General features: G+C 42.0%; 1 protein-coding gene across 1 annotated transcript; it reads right to left on the minus strand.

The window, feature by feature from the left end:
* Window positions 1-1104: 1104 nt before the first annotated feature.
* On the minus strand, window positions 1105-25740 carry LOC108784353 (lymphocyte antigen 75-like). Its single transcript, XM_018553139.1, has 14 exons — window positions 25647-25740; window positions 25277-25437; window positions 25037-25166; window positions 19887-20113; window positions 18554-18719; window positions 16634-16789; window positions 14847-14969; window positions 12238-12432; window positions 10910-11133; window positions 9124-9298; window positions 8373-8531; window positions 7702-7824; window positions 5474-5638; window positions 1105-1419 (listed from the first exon to the last, which is right to left on the minus strand). Exons 1-14 carry the CDS (start codon window positions 25738-25740, stop codon window positions 1253-1255), a joined length of 2265 nt encoding a protein of 754 aa, XP_018408641.1. The 3' UTR covers window positions 1105-1252.
* Window positions 25741-26911: the final 1171 nt, after the last annotated feature.

The raw sequence follows: 26911 nt of genomic DNA on the forward strand, positions 1-26911 counted from the left end.
GAGCTGACCAACCATATACATATATGGACCTTATCATGCCCTATTTGCTGATCCCCACCTCTTTGGGGTCGCACTGATTCATCAGCCAATTACAGGATCGTCATGAACACCCATCTGACATGATCCCATAATACTCCTGGGGAAAAATATTATACAACAATATTATACACCACAAACATCAAGTGATAAAAAAACAAAAACAACACCCACAAAGGCAGGTAAAGAAAGGCAGTTAAAAAAGGGTCTCCTAACAAATGTCCATCTCTGGTGGGTGCATATTCTGAGAGAGTGCTCAAATAGAATAAAAAAAAAACCTTAAAAAATCCTGCCTGAGTGTTGCCAAAACCCTATGTGCAAATATAGGCTTATTGTTTTACCTGGAAAATCCGTTTCTTAAAGTACATTATGGTACACATGATCGCAATCTGAAACACTGGATTATACTGCTACTTTGGAGACCGGACAATGGCAAAGCTGTAAAAGACAGCCCAGTAAAACCCCTCCTGCTCCCAGCATGCCTCAGTTTTGTAGCAAGCAATGAAGGCGTGAGACATAAAAACAAAGGGGAGGGACTTGTGTTCCGTAATGTACTCCAAGAAAAGAGTTTTACAGGCAAGATAAAAATCCAATTCTCTTAGTCGGAAATTACGGAACGCAGGATAATAATCTGGAATATTAGGGACATCCAAAAACAGTCCGATAGAGGGTGGAAAACAGCAAACAAAATCTAATGGGTTACCAGGACAAAAATCAACAGGGTGGAAGTCCACCAGTCCGTGTGGAGATGTTGGCATGCTTGACAACATGAAGCGGGATGGAGACAGATACTAAAATTCTAGTTTGTAGTCCCCCAAAGATAAAGTCCTGGGCCGAAGTGTCTGAACTTTGGGATGTCCCCTCATTATGAGTGAGGGTGCCCATGCTGAACCCCGGCAAACAACATAAGGGCCAGATTTAAAATAAAACAAAAATTTAAAAACTGGCTCTGCAGAATCTTGCTAGAAGAAAGAAATATCTTGATTAAAAGTGAAAAGGTTTTTCATAGAAGAGAAGATGTCGGTTTTCCAAAGGACACTGAGGCATGCTGGGAGTGGGAGGGTTATACTGGGCGGTCCTTACAGCTTTGCTAGAAACCAATTACCTGTAGGCGGTAGTAATGTCAATATTCCAGATTACTATCCTGTGTCTCCTAATGTACTACTAAGAAAACAAAAATACAGGCAGTACATCGAAGAATTAAAAAAAAAAAGCTCTAAGAATAATCAATCATGGACTCCATCTGATCTTCTGCTCTTCGATAGCGTATAGATGAGAAGAAGAGAGGATGTCGCCTTTTGTAGAGGTAGATGACAAGTCCAATGATAAGGGCTAGGATGATGAATATCGCAAAACCAACTGCAACTCCTACTCCAGTAGACTCTGGAAGGGGGGAAAAAAATAAATCACACTTAAGGAATAACCCAGGCTTTATACTATAGTTATACACACACAAGTAATTATCCAATTGGGTTCAGTTTCAGAAAAACAAATGACTCAAATTGCAAGTTAACCGAGCTTTTAAAGTAGACCGTTGTCACTGGAACAGGAATAGAGGGGTAATCTTGAAATGGGGACACCTATTCCAGTGACAACTGTCTAAGAGGGGATTTCTCAACATTTTACAGCGATTTCCTCTCACTTCCTGTTCTGTCATCATGACAGGAGGGAAAGGCAGAAAAATAAAAACATGAAAAAGGAGATTTAAGGAATCCATACTCTGTCCAAAAATATATATTAAAAAAGAAAACAATAGCACGTCTTCACTCATATTTCTCCTCCCCATTGTATCACAGGGGAGATTAATAAGAGTTGTTAGCATGTTACAGGGGAGGGGTTTAGCAGACAATTTCAAGAGTCGGTCCCTGGATTACACATGAACCCTAGAGCCCGAACAATGTATTTGGCAATTACAGTTCACAGAGGTGATTCCTGTAATGGATTATAAAATGCTGATTTAATTAGACTGGAGTTCTATCAAGATGGGGGGAAAAAAAAATAGCACAAACAAAAAACAGTCATTCAAAAATGTAAATGAATGCCCCCTCTAGCACATGCTCCATATATACATGGACAAATGAACCCGTGTGTACTGGCCGGTGAAAACAAACATCTTCACCGTTTAGCTAGGCTTAAATCGTGTCCTAGTGGTGCTGGGTCGGTTAAATTGTGTCCTAGTGGTGCTGGGTCGGTTAAATCGTGTCCTAGTGGTGCTGGGTCGGTTAAATCGTGCCCTAGTGGTTCTGGGTTGGTTAAATTGTGTCCTAGTGGTGCTGGGTCGGTTAAATCGTGTCCTATTAGTGCTGGGTTGGTTAAATCATGTCCTAGTGGTGCTTGGTTGGTTAAATCATGTCCTAGTGGTGCTTGGTTGGTTAAATCATGTCCTAGTGGTGCTTGGTTGGTTAAATCGTGTCCTAGTGGTGCTGGGTCGGTTAAATCGTGTCCTAGTGGTACTGGGTTGGTGGCAGATCTCAAAGACAGTAGGGAAGACATGGTCAAAAATGTAAATTTGCTCCGCTGTACCAAACATGTAAACAGCCATTTTGGTATAAAAGTGTCTTTACCTGATCCAATATTAGTAAACCTAGATCAGAGTAATTGCTTTCAGTTATTGCTCTTTGGGCACCATCCCTACTCTCTGCACTTCCTTAAATTCCTTAGATTAAGCCCCCCTCTCCCCCCTCATATACTGTTAACATTTCCTTAGAAAATTGAAAATGATGGTTTGTGGAAAATTAATTTGAGTTCCTAACTGTTGACAGGAATAAATCAATGCTCATTATCAATTGCAGAGAGTCGAAAAATTAAACTGAAGGAGAAGGGTGGAAAATATTTATCAATTTCTAACATTGTACGCGGTATCCAGTTGGGAAACAAGTTATTGTAATTCAAATGTACATGAAAAATGGCAAAGTCCAACTTTCAAGGCCACGAACATTAAAGCAGAACTCCCGAGAAATGATTCTTAACCAAAAAGAAAACAATAGCACGTCTTCACTCATATTTCTCCTCCCCATTGTATCACAGGGGAGATTAATAAGAGTTGTTAGCATGTTACAGGGGAGGGGTTTAGCAGACAATTTCAAGAGTCGGTCCCTGGATTACACATGAACCCTAGAGCCCGAACAATGTATTTGGCAATTACAGTTCACAGAGGTGATTCCTGTAATGGATTATAAAATGCTGATTTAATTAGACTGGAGTTCTATCAAGATGGGGGGAAAAAAAAATAGCACAAACAAAAAACAGTCATTCAAAAATGTAAATGAATGCCCCCTCTAGCACATGCTCCATATATACATGGACAAATGAACCCGTGTGTACTGGCCGGTGAAAACAAACATCTTCACCGTTTAGCTAGGCTTAAATCGTGTCCTAGTGGTGCTGGGTCGGTTAAATTGTGTCCTAGTGGTGCTGGGTCGGTTAAATCGTGTCCTAGTGGTGCTGGGTCGGTTAAATCGTGCCCTAGTGGTTCTGGGTTGGTTAAATTGTGTCCTAGTGGTGCTGGGTCGGTTAAATCGTGTCCTATTAGTGCTGGGTTGGTTAAATCATGTCCTAGTGGTGCTTGGTTGGTTAAATCATGTCCTAGTGGTGCTTGGTTGGTTAAATCATGTCCTAGTGGTGCTTGGTTGGTTAAATCGTGTCCTAGTGGTGCTGGGTCGGTTAAATCGTGTCCTAGTGGTACTGGGTTGGTGGCAGATCTCAAAGACAGTAGGGAAGACATGGTCAAAAATGTAAATTTGCTCCGCTGTACCAAACATGTAAACAGCCATTTTGGTATAAAAGTGTCTTTACCTGATCCAATATTAGTAAACCTAGATCAGAGTAATTGCTTTCAGTTATTGCTCTTTGGGCACCATCCCTACTCTCTGCACTTCCTTAAATTCCTTAGATTAAGCCCCCCTCTCCCCCCTCATATACTGTTAACATTTCCTTAGAAAATTGAAAATGATGGTTTGTGGAAAATTAATTTGAGTTCCTAACTGTTGACAGGAATAAATCAATGCTCATTATCAATTGCAGAGAGTCGAAAAATTAAACTGAAGGAGAAGGGTGGAAAATATTTATCAATTTCTAACATTGTACGCGGTATCCAGTTGGGAAACAAGTTATTGTAATTCAAATGTACATGAAAAATGGCAAAGTCCAACTTTCAAGGCCACGAACATTAAAGCAGAACTCCCGAGAAATGATTCTTAACCCTTGCAGTAGGGCTGCCCCTGCAGTGCAAGGGTTACATGCTTGTTTCCATCTGGGGAGGAAAATAAAGTTCGCCTTACCCGATGCTTTGAGATGGCCAGCTGCGACAGCGCTCCCTCCAGCCCTCGGCGTCCTTGCACCCTATACACGGTGTATAGGACGTGACGACTCGTGGACCTTCGAGCACTGCAGCGGAGGGGGAGAGAGGCTCCAGGCACCGATCTAAGAGCAAACTGGCTTTTGAAGCTCAGGCGAGTATAACTTTGTTACTTTCAGCCCTAGACTGAAACGAGCAGCTAACCCTTGCAGGGCAGGAGTAGCCCCATTGCAAGGGTTAATTAAAAAAATTCACCGGTGTTCTTTAATTCATTTAAATATGTATAGTAATGAAATGTACGAAAATCAAGGAAAGAATAATGTAAGCCAATGTTTATTTTTCATTTACGAGTGTAGATTTAGAAGTTTATGATAGTATACTGCAATATATCTAATATGTATCCAGTAGGGATGCACCAAAACTCCGTCAGAAAATAGGACCATTTTTTGGCCGAAAATGTTGTGCATGCCTGGTTTCTCTCCTCCTTGCTGGCCGCTGCTCTGTGTCCCAGCGTGGAGGAGAGAACATTTCAGGAGGCTGAGCGGGGCAGGGAGCGATGTCACAGGAGGCTGAGCGGGGCAGGGAGCGGTGTCACAGGAGGCTGAGCGGGGCAGGGAGCGGTGTCACAGGAGGCTGAGCGGGGCAGGGAGCGGTGTCACAGGAGGCTGAGCGGGGCAGGGAGCGGTGTCACAGGAGGCTGAGCGGGGCAGGGAGCGGTGTCACAGGAGGCTGAGCTCTTCACAATCTCAAACTGTGTCCTCACTCTGTTTTTCTATTCCAAAGGGGAAATATCAAGGGTCTGTTTAGACCCCCCCGATATTTTCCCAAAGTCCCCGATGGTAAAGGAACAAAAAGAAATACATATTTTGGTTTCAGTTTCAGCCTGACAATTTTTTTATTTTCAGTTTGAAAATTCTACTTTGGTGCACCTCTATATATTTTCACATCTCTGCACAGAGGCAGAATTTTCCATGCGGATATGAAGAGCAAAGCTGATAAACAAATGTAAATTTCTGTTTTAATTCACATGAACTGCATATGCCTGCTTCATGGACACTTGGTGTACATTGCTGGCATATGTTTTAAAAAAAACACCTGCAAAAGGTGGAAATGGGCTTTACAAGTCACAAGAGAACTTACTTAGAGGTGATTTGCAGACGGTTCTTCCCATGCCGAATGTACAGGGCATTCTATTCCATGTGCCAGTCTCTGGAAATAAAATGGCACAGGAGCTGATGTTTGATGTCTGAGAACCGCTCCAGTTGTTATATTTTATGGGTGATCCATCCAGCCATGATTTCTGATCTGTAGGGACAGAGGAATTGAGTATTAACATATAACAACATTCAAGAGAGACTCCACAGACGTGGTAACTATAGATCGCTAAGGTAACACAATCGCCAACACAGATGCAAACAAGTGACTTCATCGTTATATTAACCCATTTAGAAATACCTTAAAAATGACATTAAAGTAGTGGTCACGTGATAACTGCGGCCCCTTCGTCGCAGCAAGCTGTAGGTAGACTAAAAACAGCTCTGAATGTTTTGACATAATGCTGTTAAACAAATTACAATTTTCTTGCAGGTGATGCAATGGGTGTTACTGTGCAGATTTCATTCTGCTCACCACCTCTAGAAGCAAGATGCACTGTAAACCTAGCAGTCCATAGATCTACAGGGGGTGGGTCCACGACTGCGTGGTCTCACAGGAAGAGGTTGGATGACATGCATCATTCAACCAGGAAGTGAAACATCACTGGAAAAAAAAAAGCAGGACAGAGAAGGAATTCCATCCATTGCTTTCCAAATGTTATATAAAAGCTAATAAACTGGAGTTGTCCTGTAGCTCTTGTGTAATCACATTACTTGTGTGTAACAGTCTTCTCTCCTGCTTTATTCAGAATTGCAGATCAATTGTTCTCCATTACAACCATAGCAGTAAATGGACCAACCTATGATCCGTATGTCCAGACTGAAAGGGGGTGTGTGGGCCGACTCAGACCTGTAGTTCTACGGCAGACAGATTAGGCAGTGATGCAGATTCATGACTTAATGCAGTAATCGACTTTAGATGGCAATTTTAGGTATGTTGAAATTTTAATGGCAGGGTATGGATAATTATATTTTCATGGCAGGAGATATATATATATTTATTTATTTATTACACACACACACACACACACAAGATCTCACCACTTAAGGCCTTGTTCACACCAAGCGCGTTCCAGGAGCAGAGCAGTTACAGATCGGAGCAAAACTCCAATGTATTCCAATGTGTCAGGACCAAGATTCGAGGAGTGATACCTCTTTTTCAAGCTCGAGAAGGACCAAGATGGTCCTTCTCGAGCTTGAAAAAGAGGTATCACTCCTCGAAACGCGTTGCCCACTGCCTTTCCACCCTGCCACTACCCTCTTCCTATCAATGACCTGACTGATAGCTGACAACTCTCAGCCCACGGCACCCGCACACAACCCCAGCCTGCGCCGACAGTGACCGAGCAGCACGAGCCGCAGCCGCGGTCATAGCAGCTCTGCCTGCTTCTGACACCGCTGATTCTTTCCCACACCACTCAGCCCCTGGACTCGCACACGGACTGAGTCCCCATTCCTGTGGTTGATCAAAGGATTTGCATTTCTGTCCACCCAGTGCTGATATTAACCTAGTCCTAGAACTCTGCTCTCTCCATCCATAAGTATCTCCCTTGTTAGCATACGAGCACTACAGTACTGATTGGCTCCTTGAGTTGCTTCTCCCTCTAAGTCCAAGCTGGACTGCAAAAAGGTGATACCAAGTCAATTAGACTGAAAACACGAAGCGCACAGCTCACCCCCAATATGGGTCCCCGCAATCCACATTCGGTGCACAGATTACTCTCTTCCGTAGTAATAGGCTCAAAAACTGTGGAACCAGCACAAGATAAATCTTCCAAAGAAATTCAAACTTTATTCCACATGCATCTGTGCAAAGCACAACCGCTAGCTTATCTTCCAAAGAAATTCAAACTTAAATTCAGACAAAGCACAAACGCTAGTGGTTGTGCTTTGTACAGATGCATGTGGAATAAAGTTTGAATTTCTCTGGAAGATTATCATGTGCTGGTTCCAGTTTTTGATACCAAGTCAATGTTGGGCATTTACACCATTTGAATTAAAAATATATATTTAATGATATATTAACACAGAGCTGCAATAATGTCTGTATTTTATGTCTGCTTTGAGTTCAGCTTTAAGTCTCCGAGAGTAGGTAGTCGTAAAAGAAGCCAGAGACTTATTTAACCCAGAATCTCACTATTAGAACCTCAGGTCTGGAAGGATTGAAGATACCTGCAAATAGTAAGTCCATTCTTGGTCTAGCCATTTACTTACCAGCTGAGTTTGAATCTATCCCAAGCCAAATTCTACGAGTGATAAATGCATCAGCCGTCAGATATTTACTAACAAATTCATTCTCTTCATCGTCATTTATAGTCAGAAGCTTGGCTGAAGAATCTGGAAGACAGACATTTAAAAATTAAAGATGTGCTTGATGATAGCCAGGCGATAGTGCCTTGCACTTAACTTGCAGCATTGTCCACTTGGGCTATGCATGTATTAAACAAAATTGTGTCATGGAGGGGAGGCGACTGTTCATAGCTCCTTTCCCATCAAGTGAAGACGTACACAGGATTTTCAGTTGGGCTAGCAGAATGGGTACATTTATAGGTTCACTTTAAAGAAACTAACAGTTTAAAAGCCCCCAACATCTGCTGGCAGGTATAAAGCCCAGGCAACCAGAGGTACCTGCACATACCCACAGCAGCTTTCATTACCTTCAGCCCAAATGCTGGGCTACTCTAACTTTCAGGTAGTGTCAGAGCGTGCGCAGTCCTTCTCACCCCTCTATAATCCTACTGGCCCATTGCAACCATGCATCGCTTCATTAGCCAATAGTAATGTATAGGAAGCAAAAAGGGAAAGCATGCTTCGGGAGATAGTCTGGTTAAGAAACAAACAACATACTCTCAGATTTCCATATAAACCCAGTTGTGGACACATACCTAAGGTCTGGCACACCTTGCTGGCTTGCTCGCTAGTGTACAAAGAGTAGTTGTACATCTTCACATCAAATGCGTAGCAAAAATCCTTTTGCCGAACCCAGTGCACTGAGCCGTCAGTTTTGGGGCACAGAGGATCAGATGCCGTCGATTTTGGTTTCGCTGCAGTAGATCAAAGAAAAAAAAAGTAGTGCTTCAATGACACTTCAAAGTACTTACTACCGTGTTTCCCGAAAATAAGACAGTGTCTTATTTATTTTTTTGCACGAAATAAGACACTAGGTCTTATTTTCGGGGGATGTCTTACCCGGCTGGGGGAGGACCGGACGAGGTCCCGGAAGGCGGCATGCTGTTGCCGGTCCCGGTGGATGATATTCCGCTTCCATCGTGCGTGCGTGCGTGTGGGCGGGAGCTGCGGCCGTCGGGCGTGTAGGCGGGAGCTGCGTCTGGCGTGTGGGCGGGGCGGAAGCTGCGGCCGGCTGGGGTGTGGGCGGGCCTGTGGGCGGGGCGGGAGCTGCGGCCGGTCTTTAGATTCAAAATTCAGTTTATGTGCCGGTTCCCCCGAAAGTAAGACCTAGCGGATTTCTGTAATATAAGACCTACCACCGAACTAGGTATTATTTTCGGGGTAGGTCTTATATTACAGAAATCCCCGAAGATAGCGCTAGGTCTTACTTTCGTGGTAGTTCTTACTTTCGGGGAAACACGGTAGTTATGGAACTGTAAAACTTTTATAGAAAGACCTATAACCTACCTGCCAATGGTTTATAGCAAAGAGCACCATCCAGGGGTTCTGTGCACCTCTGGGAGAGCCACTTTCCCTTTGTATCAAAATACATGCAGTTTCCACGAGTCAGCTGTGTGTCCAGGTTTACAAATGCATAGTTGACCGAAGTACCATCTGACCATTCTGTTCCTGAGATTGTCCCCTGTTGGTCAAACCAACCACACAAGTTATTGCAGCAGTCCAAAAAAAGAAAACATTACTCCCTTTAGCCTAACCTGCTGCCACAACGCTGATCAATGATCTTTATACAACATAGCTGTGTGTGCACACTGGAAAATATCCAATCATCAGATGTTTATCTGAGTGAGGATCAGTGATCTCCATTTTCATGAACATACCATGTGCACAACCTCATCTGACTGAGATCAAAGTTTACCTTCTGGCCACATCCTGTGGTATGCTGAGAACCCCAAATCATCGGAGAAATTGCTTCTTCGGCGGTATGCTGGAACATCAATTTGAAATATTTGGGGGTACTCAGCTTTTCGCAGAAATCTAGCGGAAAGGATAGCGATGTCACCTCCTTCATTGTGGAAGCCAGGGGTCAGGAGAGTGCATTTTTATTTTACTGCAGCATTTTAGCATAAGCACCAGAGACAGAAGCCGGGGATAACAGAAGTATCCACACAGGTTTTTTTTATAGCTTTACTGCAGCATTTTGGCATGGGCGGGGGCACATGAATAAATAAGTGAACCTTGCTTCTTTACCGCAAGGCCTATTGACATCGTCACCTTGCCCATGCAAGGCAAAGTGAGAATGTTTGTGTAAGAGGCACCCCCCCCAAATTGATACTCATCTTGCCAATGACTGGCGACAATGTACAGATAACATGGTGGCATGCGATGGTGCTGGAGTCTACAAGCCAATTGCTAGGCTTTGGCTCTGTCACAAGACTGAGGAAGGCACATCATTTCTCCCCTTAGTGCCCAACCCCAGCCAACACTAGGGATATTCATGCAGGCTGCAATGAAGGATGAGTAGCAAGGAAGTATCAGTGGGTTGGGGGTGAGGAGGCTTTTACACAGACAGGGTCCCTTTGCCCTGCATGGGCAAGGTGACAGTGTATCTTTAAAGAGAGCCTGTCGGTATAGAAACTGTATGAGTGGTGATTGCCAGATTGTTTTGGAAAGCCTAAGCTCCAGTTCTGTCATTATTGCCTTGCCTATTTATGCAAGTCACTGACCTGGAACACGTGTGCAGCCAGTGAAGTCAGTTTCCATGTCAGCAACTCGCTAAGTAACAACAAGGATGAGGATGACAGCCTTGGAATTTGCATCCTTATACATAAATTAGCAAAGGCAACATGCATATATTTCTATCCTTACAGGCTTTCTATTAACCTCCCTGGCGGTAATCCCAAGTGTGTTCCAGGTTAAATTTTCAGTACCAAAATCGGTAACCCCCGAGCCACACTCGGGATTACACTGTAGCGTCACTTACCTTGTCCCTACAAGCCCCGCTGTGTCCTCCGGCCGATGCCGGCATCCGTCTTCCAGGTTCCTTCCCTTGCGAGCGCTGGCGTCGCAGGGGAGCGGAACCAGCGGGAAATTCAAAAGTAAAAAATGGAAAGAAAAAAAATAAAAAAATACTGACAATCCGACCGCCAGGGAGGGTAGACAGAACACAAATTGTAATGCCACAAAGTGACCACGATACAGAGCCCAGGCATATATAATGATGATAATCACACAGCAGTTCCTCAAAAGCAGAACTTTTGGCACTGGATAGACCCAATCTATAACACACACTTACATCATTATTCCATAACCCAATCCAGAGGGGGAATCCGTCCTGTCTTACAATATGCTCCAGAAAGAGCTGTTGATTGTTATTATGAACACTGGCCAGATTACCATCACTCTGCCTGCACTCCTTTACGGCCTCAAACCATGTCAGTTTCTTCTTCAAAACATAGTATGAGGAATTGGAATATGGTATAGCAGCTGGTAATGGCTTAATGAACTCTTCCCTTGAACCTGAATAAACAGAAGAAAAGCAGTACATATGAATACTATGACGCCAAACAATACACAAGCTTGAAGCAAGCCTGTCATAAAGCAAATGTAGAAATCTAAGATATCAAAACACAAATCTGGCGATGTAAGGAGACTACAAAATCCTTATTTTGTTCTCAAGATGTTACTCAAGCGCCCATACAGAGTAGCTCCAAGCTTGAGAGTTTCCAATTCCCTCTCTTCATAGGTAAAGATTGAACAATGCATTGCAGGATGCAAAGGAAGCACTAGAGCTCAAAGATACTGTAAAGTCTGTATTGAATATTTACTGCATCCAGGTTCAAAGACTCCTGATGTACGCAGGCGAAAGAGGTGTGTGGGTGTGTGTTGAAAGTTATGTGCATACATTTACTTTCCCACGGCAAACATTTAATTCTATCGCCGATATTCTTAAAGAGTCAATATACAAAATGAGTTTTAATTGAAATCAATTGCAAAAGAGCACACTGGCAGCAGGCCCCAGTGGAAGTGATGTCACCATGGGCGCAGTGCAATATCTTGCAGCTCCCTATGGTCCCAATTTTAATGGAGCTTTGTACATTTTACCTGTGCATGCTGGGATTTTCCATAGCATATATTGTGCAGAGAGCCATGCAGATATTCATAGCGGTTCTCCCCTCTGAACAGTAAGATCTCTCACAATATAGACATGTATGCCTAAAAAAAGCGCACTAACCCATGCCAACCAATAACATCTTTCAAAAGTACTCAATGGAATAGGAACCTCCAATTCCAAAATGGTTGCCTTGGGGAGCTGCTCTTTGAATCATTAAGAAGCTTAACACTATTTCAATTAAAACAGGCAAAAAGAAAAAAACAAAAAAAAACTTAAAGCACAGTAACCAAAGCAGAGCAAACAATGTGTCTGCTCCAAAAAGTGAAACTGCTTACTGTTTTTTCATTATGCAACAAACCGCTGAACTGGATGAATTAAAAATCAATACAACTTGCAGTATCGTAAAGATAATTCAATGGTCATCCTCGTGTATCTGATCACAGGAAAGGGAAATAGATCACTTTATCGGATTACTGGAAATTACCAGAATATCACGCCTCCAAACTTACCCATTTCAATCTTGCAGGCCACAATGGAGTGCTGCTGATAGAACATCAGTTCAAAGTCCCTTGGATTGTGAAAGATATCCCAGAAGCCATCATGCTTTATCCCTGCATAAAAGCTGTCACTTGTCACATTCGGCCGCCCTGACCTCCAGTTTGAATATTTCACGATGGTCTCGTCGTGCCAGTGAAAATATTTTTCTAGCGAAGGAAAATGAATGTCACATTCAAAGCAAATACAATATGCATCAAAGAAAGAACAGTAATACCTTGGGAGTTCACCTTCCAGCCATGACAGACATAAAATAAAATGTATAGCAGAGCAAAAATTCTTCATCTTTGTAACATTTCCCCTGCAGGTCTAATGACACAGACAGCCCAGTTTAGAAGGCATGGGGATCAGAAAGCATGCAACAGTCCCCATCACTGATCAGTACAAAGGCAGGAAGACAGGAGCCCATTTTATAGATGAGATTTGTCATGCTGGTTAAGAATCTCAGATACCCTGAACATTTAATTACAGCATTTACATGAGGTGATGTATTGGGAGAAATTTCAGTTTTGCAAGAAAATCAAATTTTAAAGGCAATAGCTAAGGGAGGAAGACATTGAGCCTTATTCTTTCAAATAATTCAAGTTTATATTATTTATTATTTATATTCAAAGATGTGAACTGTACAATTAGGTCTCCTGTATGAAAGTCTAAACAAGTACCAAATCCAGTTACTATGCAATATACAAGCCACGTAAAAGTAAACAAAAACAAACAACAAAAAAACTTCCTGACCGAGCCAAATCCTCCTTCCTGTCTCACACGCTACCCCTCCCAGACCCTGCAGCTCACAGTGGGAGGGGTTCAGCAACAGAGGCAGGGCTGTCAAGAAAGAGGTGGGCAGGACTAGGTGTGGCCAGGTGCTGACTGCCAACCTATAGACTTGTGAATCAGCAGTGAGAAGCCACCGGCAACATCTTTTTTCATCCCACTGTAGTGCAAGCAGACACAACTTACATGAGAGCAACAACTCCGCCATGAATTCCAGGGCAGTGCAGCATTGTTGACTTATAGTTATTAGTTCCCTTGCAAAGTCCCACAAATACCTGTTGATCCTGCCAGTGAAATCTACCTCAAGCAGCATCCTGTGCTGGGGAGACAACACCGCTGCACGTCTTCTGAATTTGAAGCAGCGTTGCCCCTCATGTAGACTGTACCTGCCCGTACTACAGTGAGATGAGAAGATGTTGCAGGGGGCGTGTCTATCCGCATTGCCTTTTCTGATTCATAAGCCTGTAGTATGTCAATTAGTTGCTGGCCATGTTTAGCAATGACCAGTGTTTTCCGGATTGGCAGAAATGACTGTGCTGCTGAAACCAGTGTGAGCTGCAGTGTCTGGGAGGAGGAGCGTGTGAAATAAAAGGAGGACTTGGCTGACTCAAGGAAGGTAACATGGTTTCTTTTTAAATCACATCATAACTGGATTTTAAACCTGTTTAGGCTGCCACATGAGAGCCCTTGGAGTCCTTTAAGAGCTGCAGCATATTTTTTTTATTGGAATTTCATAGTTCTAATTTAAAGCCCATTTTAGTCCTATGTACTTCCATATTATTTGCTCGTTGCCATTGAAGCACTAGCAGATTAGCATGTAGAAGAATTGGGCATTGCAAAATCAGCTGACACTCAGCACCACAGGACATCTCTGTGACAATGTTCTGTTCTACAATTTGATTCCTGGCACACAAGGCAAGACTTAGTTGGTAGTAAAACCTCTTTATTCTGACAACCTAGTGTAATAAGTCTCTGAAAAAACGCCATTTGGACTGACTGTTGTCAGTCCTATCACCTCATGTTGATGCATTGGTCATGTAACTTCAGCCAAAACGGGAGGATCAGTCTTAGCAGGCTCTCCCGGAACATATGTCCCATTTGCCCATTCATCGGAGATTGGGGACATGACCAGCACTGGAAAGGGGCACGGAGTAGTGCTTCATAGAAATTAGTATTTAAAAACATATTCTGTAATCTATTATGACACTGCAGCAGGCTATCGGGATTGTTCCAGAATATTTTAAAAGCCATCTTATGACAGTGATACAAGTTATAGCAAACCCAACCACTTGTGCCAACATACATGCAATCAGATGGCAATGCCATTACACATACATATCACTAGGGATGCACCGATACCGATACAAGCATCAGTATCGGCGGCGATACCGAGTATTTGCATGAGTACTCGTACAAATACTCCAATATTTTTTTAAATGTCCCCGGGAACATAAAATAAAACCTTTTTTTTTTTTTAATACTACTCATCTGATTCCTGGATCCAACAAGTGCAGCCTCCCATCTCCCACGATGTTCAAAGTTGCATACAGCGTGTGCTGGTTACTACTTAAACCGGCGCGCGCAGTGTGCAGCGTCTAAGAAGATACGCTATTAGCGTAATTACCGGCATATAGTATTAAAAAAAGAGAACAATAACTATGTAGATATTGCTAACTAAGGCTGGTATCCCACTACTGGTCAAAATAGATGAGCACATGTCCAGACTGCAGACCAGAACACAGTGTGGCACAGCTATATAGTGGTATCGGTGCATCCCTACATATCACCTTACCATATCCATCATAACGCATCCCCAGCCACACCCATTTGGCTAAGTCCATGTAGGGTTTGAGCTGCTTATATATAAACTGATTTTCCTCCTCATCTCGGATGCTCAAGGCGTAAGCGTCAGGATCTGCAAAACAAGGATGTTTGGTTATCTCCAGCAGAGCCAAACTTGCTAATAAGGAGTTCACTGCTAAACGTTTCAGTGCTATCCTCCGTCATTCCAAACGACACACCTTTGTAGATTACACATGGAAGTTTTAAAATTATTTGGCAGTTTCTATTTTTTGTCGCAGTGAAGGGATGCCCATGAAAAGCTGCAAATTGTAATTCTAGCTATACATCTACAGGCACATATGAAATACATAATCTGTATATAGGGATGGAATTCATAGGCAATAGACATGCAATTCTGCCCTGACAGGTTGGTGACCACATTTTCATCCACAGAATTTAAGCAATAACACTTGGTCACCAACTTCCTCTTAGCCTGTGTCTGGATAAGAGGCTGAACACTGCAGAGATGATCCCTCTCCTCTAAATGTCAGCACCATCCTCTTCTGCCCATAAGCATGCAGTTGAGCCTCTAGGCTGCGTATGCTGACCCGCTGGCATGTATGCGGACTCGCTGGCCGCATCTTCAGAAAAATCAATGATTGCATACATATATCCTATAGTTGGTTATTTTACAGTTTAGAGCAGCAGTGCACGATGTGGCAGTGCCTTGCCATAGCCATTCAAATTTAGCATACATTTGCAAAGGTACACAACCAAGCCCTTGTCCTAGATATAGGCAGGTCCTCTTTGCTGACTAGTAGTGAAAGTGCTGGGAATATTTTTCTTTCTTGTTGTTTGGCCACAATCCTATCATGTACTGCCCAACTAAGCTTTAAAAGTAAACCTGTCACAATTCTGAGCAGGTCAATCTGAGAATATGATGAAAACATAAGTAAAAGCTTTCTTCTGAGATACAAGTAGCTAAAGCTATATGCAAATCCTGACTTTTCCTATAAACTTTAAGATTGGTTCAACCCTCTAATGTGCCTCTCCATTAGTTACTAGAAGTGCCCATCACCCTCTACTGTTGACTCTTAGACATGCATTATTTACTGCCACTTGTCTCATTGCACGCAAGTGGATCTCACCGTTCCCTCCTACGGTCTCTAATTGGATGACGGAACTTGATAGAATTATAGAATTCGAATGCATTACCTATCAGTCCAGGGGCTCAGTACACAGTTTTTACCCAATATGGTCCAAATGGTTATCTTTTCGCCCTTTTGGGATGTCTACTTGATCTTCCTCCTGAATGCTGCCAGCCCTCGCCCCATTCCTCTCTCATGGTGGCCGTACTATTCTGCTTGCCTGTGTGTATCCAGTGTTGAGGCTACATCAACACCCTTCCCCCCCCCCCATTTGATTAAGCATAGAGAGATATGTATATCCCTGTGGTGGGGGTTCACTGCTTTTTATTTTTTGTTCTTTTTTCTTTTATTTCTGTATTCCTATGGTTTTATATTGTTTTGCTCTTTACATACGGTTTTTTGTACCTGCTTAAAACCAAAAAATGTCAATAAATACTATCTGATTTAAGAACTGCCCATCACCTTGAAGGACCAACAGGGTGGTTTAAGAGGTGGAGGGGAGCCAAGCTTGACCTAAATAGGAAACTTTGAGATTTGAAAATACATATTTTTCCTAATTTACAGAATTTTTTATAAAAGGATAACCTTTGCTTATTCTAAATAAATGTTAAAAAATCCCCAAAAAACAAAAGGCCTTGTGATGTCATACGTAGGGAATGGCAAATGTATCTATGTTCATCCGAGGGCCATCTTTTGTGGTTCAGCAGGAAAGCATAGCAGTTGTTCCTGTGCGGGATCCACACTACATCTTGAACTTTATGAGGACAATGGACGGTGTTCTCTTCGGGTTTCTTCTCAGTCACGTCTGCAAAGTCCATACAGGACAATGAGTTGCTTAGTCTTTATAGCCATATATCAGACAAAAAATGCATACAATAAAACGGATGCAGAGTGCAGACTGTACTTCTCGTTCACACCTAGGCGTATTGCATATGCGCTTCTGTCGCGCATTTTTACCGTGTCGCGCGACCGTCGCGCGTTTCCGAAGGCTACTTGGCTGTATCCCAATGGAAACGCGCAACAAAACGGCCCCAAGTAGTACCTGTACCTTTTCAGGCGTGGGCCGTTTTGTCGCGCGTTAGGGACGGGCGGAAATACGCCAAGGTTGGAACGAGACCATTGAATACAATGGTATTTATTTTTTTGAGCGTTTTGTAAAGCGTTCGTCGAGCGTAGAACGCGCTACAAAACGTTCAGGTGTGAACGAGGGCTTAGGACCAATAGCTCTAATAACTAACTGGTTTCCAAAAACTGTGCTTTCAGGTAATGGTCGTATTCAATATTTGTATTTTTCAATTTTTAAGTCCCTATTTAGACTTTCCCTCCACATTTACATGCAGGCCAAACTGTCCAGTGACACGGGCTCGGACAAGCTATAACACTATCAACTGTACTTTCATTGCTTACTTTTAATTACTGTGGTTGTGATCTTCTGTATGCGGGGAATAAAACAACCAGGAGTGCTTTGCCAATTGCAAGATTTAAACCACAGGAATAATAATGCAGCCCATAAAAATACAATAATTATACATTTCGTTTACGCATTTGAGATTGTAGTCCATCAAGGGAACAAAAGTAGCCACCCTCCAGAAGGAAGGACAGTGTCGGCACCAATTCAGAGATGATTTGAGGATTTACAGCCGAATGATACAGAAATAAGATTTATTTTTGTTAATAGTTAAAAGGAGAACTGTGAGGTAAGTGTTTTCCCCCATAGTTCTCTTAAGAATCACGGGAGGAAATAAACTATCGTCCTCCAGTGACCCAAAGCTCTGTATACCGCCAGCTACAGCTCGCGGTATACGGAGACCGCCACAACCAGGACGGATCCCGACATTACTGTCGAGATGCACCCAGCTGCGGGATTGACAGCTGGCTCTGCCTATCTAGAGGCAGAGCCAGCTGTACCCACCCCCTCCCCCATCTGTTCAGCCAGTCAGCGCTGGAGGATCGGAGCGGGGAAGGGGGGAATGAGTGACAGTCACCGCTCTCTGCAGGGAGATGATCGAGAAGTGAGCGAGCGACGGTGTGTTCCCTCACTTCCCGATCTATTGAGCCGACATGTGATAGTTTAATTGTCACAGTTTAATTGTCACACTTCGGCTCGAGCTATGAGGCTGAGTGATTTTCACTCTCCTCATAGTTCTCCTTTAAGGTCCTTGAATGTATTTTTAAAGATTATCCTTTGTTTAAATCATTTACAATTTGAAATTCATGTATGTAAATAGCAGAGCTATTACTACAGTCCTGGAATGGTACTTTGATGGGGGCGCAATACATAACTATGCACATGTTTTCTGTGCATTTTATGCATGTTGTGGTGTCAACAGGCCCCGAAAAATCGATATGACTTGAGCCACCACATCGAAGGACTGGTAAGCTGCCATCTATTACATTTTCACACTTGAATTTAGTTTCACTTCTAGAATAACCAAGGTTTCTCAGTCTTTCATCATTGCTAAGGTGCAGCTATTCAGAGTAAATAGAAGCCAGCGCAAAAACAATTTTGGAAACTATCTAAAAAACACAAAAAATAAAACCAAAAAAAAAAAAAAAGAGGAAATCTTACTTGCTACTTCATGACAAATCACCCCTGGCAGCTCAGCATCACAACTCTTTGTTTTCCACGTGCCGTCAATATCTATATAAACGCAATCTTCATCCTCTTGCTCATCCTCAGCCCACCGGTTTAGGGTGACTGTGCTCCCATCCTGCCATCTGTAGTGGATTCCATCCTGGAGTCACGGGGCAGACACAACAAATAAATGAAAAGTGAAGATAAAGTGTTTGTAAAGACATAAAACTTACAAATAACTAATAAAATGTAAACTAAATATACAGTGATAATCTACTTGGATCTCTGTCCACACAGCCACATCATCCATTCCTTTCACAGGACTGGTGATTGGAAGAACTACAAGTTCCATTTGCCACTGTGATGGCACCACACTTGTAGTCCACTCACTCATTCTCCCTCCCATCCATCCATGTTACTGAATGGCCATACCTCAGTACGGACATGGACAGGAGGGAGAATCTGCCGGAGCCAGAGCATTGCACCCACGATCCATTGATCATAGTTGCAATGCTTTACTGGCTCCAAACAAAAACATGCATGCATAGTTCTCCTTTTATGAATATGTGTGTAATTATTTTTTTTAATGGACTTTACCTTTAAGTACCTGAATTTGACCTGGTATCAGCCTCCTGCAATTCCTGTACAACAGACATCAAACAAGAAGAAGCAGCACAAGGAACCAGTCAGCTGTGCTGCAGTGCTCATGTGTTAACAAAGGAGAGCAGAGTGATGAGCTCATCAGTGTGCTGCTTCTCATGTCACTGTCCATTCACATGCTGGTGGAGGAACAAAAGCTGTATATGTCACCTAACTGCAGCAGAGGAAAATCGGGTCTCCTGTCCTGCCAGACAGGGCTGTGTAAATCTAATAACGGGATGGACAGAAATACAAATTCTTTGGCATGTAAATATATATTTGTATTTGATCTGTGTGTTTAGCTGTTTTATAGAATTCAGTTTTAAATAGGATTATTAATACCCATAACAACAATGCTTAAAATCCTCATTAACTATTAAACACATTCAAATAATACAAATCTGCAACATTAAAATTAAATGAAGACTGTCATAGGAGAAGTATAGGGGCTGCCATTGTTGGCCTCCTTCTGAAAATGCCAGCTGAGTGCCTCTCATTGATGTTGTTCTACAGGCTTTAATGATTTGATCATGAAAGTCAGAGAAAAGTGGAATGTCCAGTAACTTAGAAGATATGGAAGAGGGTCAGTACGACAGCCAGAAAACGAGCATTTTGAGAACGAGGGCTCAGAAACAGCAGCCTTCATGCTCCTTTAATAACAGGTTCCTTTTGCCAATAGAGCACTTACATCCCTGCTAGAGAGTCCAATCCAAAATGGCCGACCCGCCTGCTTAACAGTGACGATGAGAAAGGAGAGCTGGTATTGGTCGGTTATACTGACTAGTTCCATATTTTTGCTTCTACATTCTTCCAAAGCCTTGTACCAAGTCATGTCCTTCTGAAGGATTTTATACGTCTTCCATTTGTAGGTCACATCTTCTGGTACAACTGTTGGCACTGTGTCCCCATTCTTATCTGGAACGATTGAGGGAGGAAAGAAAGACTTAGTGGTTGTAGAAAGGTCTCCATCTCCTTCCCAGTAATCAATCAGCTTCCCCTTTCTTTACTGCTACGGCAGGATAGAACACGGGAAGGAGACATTGGTCAACGGGAGACAGACTATTCTTTAGTCATGCATTTATAGCATATGAAAAAATACCCTCAAATCAGTTTAAAAGGAGAGTGTTAAAGAGTGTAAGCGCCAAAAATAATCTTACGCCATGCAGTTTTTTTTTTGCAATGCACTATTTTTATAGAGATGTCTACTTACAGCGACTGTCACCACAAGGTCACAAGTACATATACAAGAATACTGGATGGCCGTACACCAACTATATCCAGTAACAGAAGTCACCAGCACTCGAAAACATTTGCAAGAAGTACATTTATTGAACTGTCACAGGCGTCATTTACCTTAGCTCATTTAGTGCCCGGAAGCTGGGAGTTGTGTGTGGAAGATGGCGTGCTGCTAGGTAAGATGATTTCTATACTTTGCAGTAACCCTCTGCACACAACACCCAGCGTTTAACCCTTTCGCTGCCAAGGACGTACGGCATACGGAGCTACAAAAGTGCTTCCAGCTGGCCATCTCAGTATGCCGTACGGACCTGGCATTTACAGTTCTAATATAAGCTGATGGTATAGAAGCTGATGGTATAGAACTGTTCAGCAGATTGTCCCCTTTAAATTAATAGCTGTCATCAGCGGCTCACAAGCCGCTGATGACCACTATTTTCAAAAATACCGGGCGCCCCGCCGGCATCTGGAGTCTCTCATCCCTCCCTGGAGCCATCCCAGGGAGGGATGAGAGGCTCCATAGATCCCCGCTGCTTGTAGGGTCTGTGGCAGCGGGGATCCGTAAAAAAAATCACCGGCGGGGGGGTCCCGGGAACGAGCGGCGGCTGGCTGCAATTCAGGATGGCCGAGCGGTGTTCAGATCCGAGGTCCTCCTGTCAGTTTTTGGATGACAGCGGCTCTGTGTAGCGTGGCCGAGTGGGGGATCGTTAAATATCAATGATATTTAACGATCCCTCTGTGCAGAGCAAACACCGGAGTGATCGTCTGATCACTCCGGTGTTTGTAAATAACTAAAAAACAAATTAAAATTAAAAAAAAAAAAATGTAAAACAAAATAAAAATGTAAAAAAAAAGCTAATAAAAAAAGCACAACCCCTCCCTCGCCCCACATAACACACACATATTGTGGTGCACACCATGCACATGCGCTGCAGTGCGTTAGAACGCATCGCAGTGCATTATCTTTATTTTCTTTAAAAAAAACATTAAATTAACTGTGGCAGTGCATGGCAAAGCTTTGTGACTCATTGCCATGCGTTGTGATACCTTGTGTTGCAATTAAATATACACCTGTATCATTTTATCACAACACAAACACCAAAACAATTTTTTACATAAGTCGATTATTTACAGTTTTGCATACCTTCATTTTTTTACCTTTTCGCAGAAAGGCGCAATTACAAATTTGCTAATATTTGTTATTTATTAACTCAATACAGTTTTATCTTTTAGATTTAGTCAGAAAATATTTTTTTTTGTGCACGGATACTGATTTTGGTGTGTTTTAACAATTGAATTGTGTATTTTTATCGGTTTAATATTAATTTGAGAAACATTTGCGCAATTATCGCAGGGCCTACAAATTTAGTATCACCATCTTTTTATTCTACCGGGCCTGCGCTTTCAGAAAATATATGGTTTGGGGGGTCTTTTACAAACGCTAGCAACGCAGCAGTTGAAAATCAAAATCAATAGGAAAAAATTGCAGAAAATTCAAAAATGGCTTGGCCAGCTGATTTGAAAAATTTTCTGGAGGGCTTGGCAGCGAAAGGGTTAATGATAATTTACACACCCAGTGTGGTGTGTGATTTATCATTTTGCCCAGAGTGTGGCTTTAAAAACATCAAAATTATAAAACTTCTATATAATCCAAACACAGGAATGAATACTAGGGATGCACTGATATATCGGCAACCGAAACATAATCGGCCGAAAATTGCACTTTTGGCAAAATGCAGAAAGTGTAATTTTTTCTTCCAAAATAGCGGTGCATCCGTTCTCTCTCCTCCCTGCTAGGCGCAGCTCTGTGTACCTGTGGGGAGGAGAGAAACTGCCACAGGTGGCTGAGCGATGCGGGAGGAGATCGATGTGAGCTGCCGGCGTCTCTCCTGTCACAGATCGGGAGAACGCTGTGGGGGTGGAGACAGCCAATGCTGTCACAGAAGGCCAGCTGGCGGTGCGGGGGAGGAGTCAGCTGTCAAATCGAGCTCCCCTCCCCGCATCACTCGCTCAGCTTTCTGTGACAGCTGTCAGGATGGAGAGCGAGTACAAACACTCAGTGATCGCTAAGTGTTTGTAAATAATTGGAGACATGGTATGTTTACTATATCCCCAATTATGAATGAATGGGAAGTGACCTACATCACCTCCTGTTCATTCACGATTGTGGATATAGTAAACATACTCTGTCCTCAGGTTATGAATCAACAAGAACACTCAGTATAGAGGCTTCTTGTTAATTTATAACAGGGGATGCAGAAAAAGAGATTGAGGACTCTGTGTTCTCAATCTCTTTTTCTACTTAAAAAAGGGAAATATCAGAGGTCTGTTTAGACCCTCAATATTTCCCCAAAGCCCCTAAAAAGTAAAAAATAAAAATAAAAATTTTACAAAATGTAAAAGTTTATAAAAATAAATAAAATATTTGAAAAAGTTAAAAAAATAAAATTTTCGGTTTCGGGCCGACATTTTTTTTCATTTCAGTTTTGAAATTTTAATTTCGGTGCACTTCTAATGAATAATCTATGTAATAATATATACAATGAATTGTTTGATCGCTCACACGCTATACACTCACATACCACTTCTAGCTATTAATTATCTATATACGATAATTCATATGGTTTGCACTGGAACCCTAAGGCTTTCTGCCTTTATTAATCCTTTATGATTTGGTTATCTTGATTTACACATCCTTCTACGGTTTGAATCGTTTTCTGACCGTTTAATTACACACTATATATGAGACATAGGGGTCAAAGTCTATCCTACGGCTGGACCTCTTTTGATCGATTACCCATTTCCTATTGTATTGTAATTTACTGTATTTATTTAACATAATATTTTTGGGTTATGTTTGCGCTAGTTAATATTCTAGTCGTTTTTTTAATTCTACCCTTATTAGCAAGCTCAACGAATAGCTATAGACTGCTTAATTAATTTATCCTCTTGATGTTCTAATTTACTCCTTTATGAGACTCACTCATTTTTATTATCAGATTTTATACTTGTTTTATCTTAACGGATGCCTAGCTTTTTTTGATTTATTTGCTGATTGGTTGTCTAATTAAAATCAATCACTAGAACACTTATATACCAGCATCCACCCCATTACCTGACATCTGCCTTTTTTTTAAACAGTCGAAACGCATCAAAAAGGCAGAGTCATTCGCACAAAATAGTGGTTCTTGAGCTGCTTTCCGGCTGGACCTTTTGTATTTTACATGTGAGTTATATATGTTTTAATAAACCTGTATGCTTTTACCTACTTTACCATGAGGGCTCTTTCTTCTTGATTTTAAAACATCGCGGGGATCTTTGAGAGATGGTTTGCTGATAGTGCATCTAGGAGAAACCACCTCTGTGTACGCTGGACATCCCCAGCACTGCATAGAATAAATTCCCTCCTGGCCAAGCTTCAACGCGGGAAGAACCGTGTTTGAATTGGAGTATGATCGTGGACCTGATTGCTGCTAATCCATAAACTTGTTTACTCACTGCATTCTGGTGAGTACCCATCTCTAAAGGGGGCCGCTGATAGAATCGAAAAGGATCAATATTATCCATCGTGTTTTTCTGACTTTTAGACATTTTTTCCATCCTTTGATATATATATATATTTTTTTTTTTTTCTTCAAGACTACCACTAATTGATAGATTTAGATTGACAAAAACTTTTTTGCTTGTTTCGTTTGTCTATCTGGATTTTTATTCATGGATCACTGATTGATTATTTAATGTAACAAATTCACTATTATTTTGCTTCATTTGTTACCATTTTCACTTGTCACGATCTTTCACATATGTGTTATTATTAGATCTCTGGTTTTTGCTTTCTTAGCGACACAATTTAATTTTAGATATTTATTGATATCCAACACTTTAGCTGTTATATATATTTTTTGTTTAGTTTTATATTATAACAATTTATCTTGGGGTTTCTCCACAGGCTGTGTTATACTCGCAGCTCATTCCACACATTTTTTATTTAACACTCAATGTTTTTAATGTGATTAATTCACTCATTTGCTTTTCTATATCACCGATTACACGAGTACACTTCTCATCAATTCAATTAAATTTAACCTTTAGTGCTATAACACTACCCTTTCGTTCATCTGAAGGAGATGATGTGTTCATTATTTGTAATTTTGCAGAAAAAAAATCATCAAAATGTAATGCAAAATAAAAAACCTTAGAGCTCATTAACACTACATGACGACCCACGTTTTCCTCAGTGAACAAATGCAAGCCACTGTTAAAGCACACACAAAAAACCCCCCAATAAAACATGTTTCTACATGCCCTATCAAGGTGCACAAAAGGACACACATCAACATGCACACAGAAAACCATTTTTCTCCATGCCCTATCAACCTGTACAAACTTACGTCAATACCAATAGGTTTTTTGTGCACCTCTATAGTGTGAATGGGCCCATGTGAACAACAAAATGGATAGTGACGCTACGTACTGAAGCCAGAGAGCCAGCGTGACAAGACTGGCAATTAGAATTTCTATAAGGAGAGGTTACCGCGACGGCTTCCATGTTTTTCCCATGACAGGTTTCCTTCAAAGGAAAGCCACAAGCAACGTTCCTACCTCTGGTTTTCTGGCACAGTGTCAAATACTGCGAGTCTGAGCAAGCTGTGAAATCCCATGTTCCAACAAACGATGACTTTGGATCATTCAGGAAAAACACGCACTGTTGGTTTTTCTCCTTATCATATGGCTGCACGTGGGGGGAAAAAACAAAACCAAAAAACAGTTATATATAGCAAGAGAAAATAAAAATCAGCCCTGGATAAAACCAAACCTTCAAGATATAAACATGCTACGTACATCAAAGTCAAACCTCTTGAATCTTCCCTGCAGCAGCGGGTTGAAGTTTGTGTAGGTGACAGGGGAGCCGTCATTCCAGCTGTTTTGAGCGGTGTTCAAAGCGAGCCGCAAACCGATCCAAAACTTTTGAGTTAAGTTTGCACCTAAGTAGGTGATGAAATCTACAAAGAGAAAACCAAAATGACAGAAAAAAAATAAATCTCAAGATTTGCTGGTAAATTTGGACTTTTAAATGAAAATACAAATCATGGGATCTAAAACCTTTCTTGTATACAAGTAAAATGGTGGCTTTGTGGTCACCACTGATGTTGCAGTGCTGGGCTACGGAGTTAAATTATCACCAGGAACACAACCTGCATGGGAGGTATACTCTCCTTTTTCTGCCGTGGATTTTCCCTCCCAAGAGCCTGCCTGCACAATGTGTGTAGGGAAAGGGCTTTTGGGAGATACAGTTCTGGGGGCATGCCTACATCAATAAGAACTGAACTCCCAGTAGTTGTACCTGAAATTATTTTACAAGCCTGGTTGAGAAGTGGAAAAAAAGGTTTGGGGGTAAATTTGGGTAAAGCCTGCACATACAGGTTGCAGTGGAGTTGCCCCTGCACTGCAAGGATTAAGTGCTTGTATGTGTCTAAAGGCTGTAATAAAGCAGATATACTCACGCGATCCTCGGTCGCTCTGGGCTGCTACACAAGCCCCCACAGCCTCTTCTCCCTCTTCTCTGGCAGTCTAAGGACCGCTGACATCACATCACGTCTACTACAGGTCCATTGACTTACATTAAATGTGAGGATGCCGAGGGAGTCTCCACAACCAAAGCAGAGTGCGAAAGAGGCGAGTGTAGACTGCTGTGGGACCCAGGATCAGGTGAGTAAATATGCTTTAATTGAGCCCCCTAGACAAAACAAGCATTTAGCCCTTGCATTGTGGGGGGTAGATCCACTGGAAGGGTAAGTTTGATAAATTCCCAGAGTGTTGGGAATGTACGCTGGGTGCCCCCTTTTGTTATCTGTGAACAAAATAAGGCAGGACAAAATGATCACAGCATAAAGCAATTGTCCTTGCTTCCTGAAAACAAAGAGGTATGTTGCAGCAAGGGACTATGGAGTTATGCTGCAGGATACAGTGTTTAGGTCATTGTTACCCATAAGACTCAATCCCAGTCAGTTAAGTGGCATTTCCAGTCAGCTTTTCCTGCAGGACTAATTTAATTTTCTTTATTTTAGAGATTAGAGATATATATAACGCAAAATTGTATACTTACCTATCGGTAATTTTCCTTTCCTGGCTCCAAACCATGGCAGCATACAATGGGTATGGCTCCGCCCCCAGCCCAATCACAGGACCAGTTATACTATAAATTAAAGCCCGCCTCCCAAGGCCACCATTCTCGTAACAAGTACTCAATGCGAAAGCCATGGGAGGGTCAGGATTCTACTGAAGAGTAAATTCTTGGGCAAGTCCTTTGTGTCTCAGAGGATTAATATATAGTGGGTACTGATACCCAAGTACACATTGCTTGCTGAAGGAAGTTCAATATATCCATCATGGCAAGGTGAAAGAGAGACAAAAGCATACATCTATGAGCAGACACCAAATCTTTGCAACAAAATATCATCCAGTTGTTCATTGAAC

Source organism: Nanorana parkeri, unplaced genomic scaffold, assembly GCF_000935625.1.
Source record: "Nanorana parkeri isolate BGI_ZX_2015 unplaced genomic scaffold, ASM93562v1 scaffold112, whole genome shotgun sequence".
NCBI lineage: Eukaryota > Metazoa > Chordata > Amphibia > Anura > Dicroglossidae > Nanorana > Nanorana parkeri.

Excerpts from the sequence above, each read along its gene's own strand:
- LOC108784353 (XM_018553139.1), bottom strand. The coding sequence starts at position 25,740 with ATGCCCCCAGAACTGTATCTCCCAAAAGCCCTTTCCCTACACACATTG. Across the intron at positions 18,720-19,886 it reads TTGGACTCTCTAGCAGGGAT|GATGGAATCCACTACAGATG; the intron begins GTAAGTGCTCTA and ends CCGTGACTCCAG. Across the intron at positions 7,825-8,372 it reads CAAGGTGTGCCAGACCTTAG|ATTCTTCAGCCAAGCTTCTG; the intron begins GTATGTGTCCAC and ends TCTGTCTTCCAG.